Below are 1,752 nucleotides of genomic sequence, written 5' to 3'. Positions count from 1 at the left end.
ACTAGAACTGAACTAGAACTGAACTAGAACTGAACTAGAACTGAACTAGAACTGAACTAGAACTGAACTAGAACTGAACTAGAACTGAACTAGAACAAAACTAGAACTAAACTAGAACTGAACTAGAACTGAACTAGAACTGAACTAGAACTGAACTAGAACTGAACTAGAACGGAACTAGAACTTAACTAGAACTGAACTAGAACTAAAATAGAACTTAAATTTGTATTAAATTTAAATAAGCACTGGAATTAATTTTTAGTGAAAATACTTACAGTATCTAATACATAACGTGGTATATAGCCTTTCAAATCTAAACACAAAATCCACTCAAATATACAGGCATCGGTTTTACCCTCTATTTCATGCATAGCAAATCCAGCAACCAAATTTTCACCTCTTATATATTTCGTATTCGCTGGCACTCTATCATAATCCACACTTAACGCAGCACTTAACCACACCCGGCCCTTGGCATTGAAACCTTTTAAAGGTGATTGTGTGCTCTGTGAGTTTTTTGTTTGTTCTTCATCTTCAACATGATCTTTAGCATCTTCAAATTCATCATCTAAAGGAGGTGGTTCACTGAAATTAATACGCATAGCTTCACTGAAATCCTTTGCGCCCAGACTTTTGCTTAATGTCTGAAAAGCGGCCACATTATCCTTATGTAGAGTCATGCTAGTACTATTCTTACAACTACCCACACTGCTGGATTGAGCGCCTTCATCGGCATCGGATATTGTAGAAACACTACCCTCACAGGAGTTATTGAGCATTTCTTCGTCCTCCGAAGAATCGCTTTCCACATAGGTTTCACGCATTTTACCATCTACAAAAAGTCGCCAGCAGCGTAAATTTACAAAATCACGGGATTTAATCATGCCACCTCCACCACCTACCGTAGCCTGGTAAGTAATGTCCGTATAAGTATTTACTTTCTGTTAAAAAGTAAAGTAAAAGCGATTAATATTCTACTTGTTTCTTTTTAAATAAAAGTTACTTACTCTCACAATCTTTGATTCCAACATAGTGGGATTCCAATGAGGTGCCTCTTCAATTTTATAAAACAATTCATTACACAAAGCTTTGGCAGGATATTTAAGGCGACCCTGTGAACAAAGACAATTTAAATTTTATTTTTTTAATGCCTTCACTAAAACTCACTGTTAATTTGTAAATCTTCCCCAATTTCTCACGATGTATACTACTTATTGTATCACCCTTTTTGGTAACTTTTTCAACTTTCCAATCGGGCACTTGCAACAGTTCATAGGCCTTGCGTAAGCAATCCAATCCCATTTGATGATATTCATCATCCTGTAAGAAGAATTTAATGATTGATGAAAAAGCTGATATGTAAATCGAATAAAGAGAACTGGAACTGTACCATTCTCAAGTAAAGTTTTAAATAAACTCATTTTATCACTAGGTGAGTTTAGCATTTTATAAAGTATTTTTTCTTCGTTTGTTTTTTTAAACAAACTATGTATTTGAAATTTAAATTTAATTTATTCTTGACCATCAAAAATTGTGTTAAATTTATAAAGGGAATTCGGCACATAATTTAAAAGATAAAATATGTCGTACTCCTCAGTTGCTTAACAAGTTGAATTTTATAGCAAAGTAATATTCGGTAAAAAAAACTGAACTAGAACTGAACTAGAACTGAACTAGAACTCAACTAGAACTCAACTAGAACTCAACTAGAACTGAACTAGAACTGAACTAGAACTGAACTAGAACTGAACT

At 33.9% G+C, this 1,752-nt stretch overlaps 1 protein-coding gene across 1 annotated transcript; it reads right to left on the bottom strand.

Annotated features, from left to right (window-relative positions):
* Positions 1-235: 235 nt before the first annotated feature.
* LOC111676903 (steroidogenic acute regulatory protein-like) lies at positions 236-1,445 on the bottom strand. Its single transcript, XM_023437911.2, has 4 exons — positions 1,418-1,445; positions 1,168-1,352; positions 1,008-1,112; positions 236-941 (listed from the first exon to the last, which is right to left on the bottom strand). The coding sequence occupies exons 1-4, from the start codon at positions 1,443-1,445 to the stop codon at positions 252-254; spliced, it is 1,008 nt and encodes a 335-aa protein (XP_023293679.2). The 3' UTR covers positions 236-251.
* Between the last annotated feature and the right edge of the window lie 307 nt (positions 1,446-1,752).

Source organism: Lucilia cuprina, chromosome 6 (assembly GCF_022045245.1).
Source record: "Lucilia cuprina isolate Lc7/37 chromosome 6, ASM2204524v1, whole genome shotgun sequence".
Taxonomy (NCBI): Eukaryota; Metazoa; Arthropoda; class Insecta; order Diptera; family Calliphoridae; genus Lucilia; species Lucilia cuprina.
The sequence above is the reverse complement of the archived record's forward strand: the minus strand, read 5'-3'. Positions and strand labels throughout refer to the sequence as shown.

Excerpts from the sequence above, each read along its gene's own strand:
- LOC111676903 (XM_023437911.2), bottom strand. The coding sequence starts at position 1,445 with ATGCTAAACTCACCTAGTGATAAAATGA. Across the intron at positions 1,353-1,417 it reads CTCACCTAGTGATAAAATGA|CTTTTTCATCAATCATTAAA; the intron begins GTTTATTTAAAA and ends TTTACATATCAG. Across the intron at positions 1,113-1,167 it reads GGAAGATTTACAAATTAACA|GGTCGCCTTAAATATCCTGC; the intron begins GTGAGTTTTAGT and ends CTTTGTTCACAG.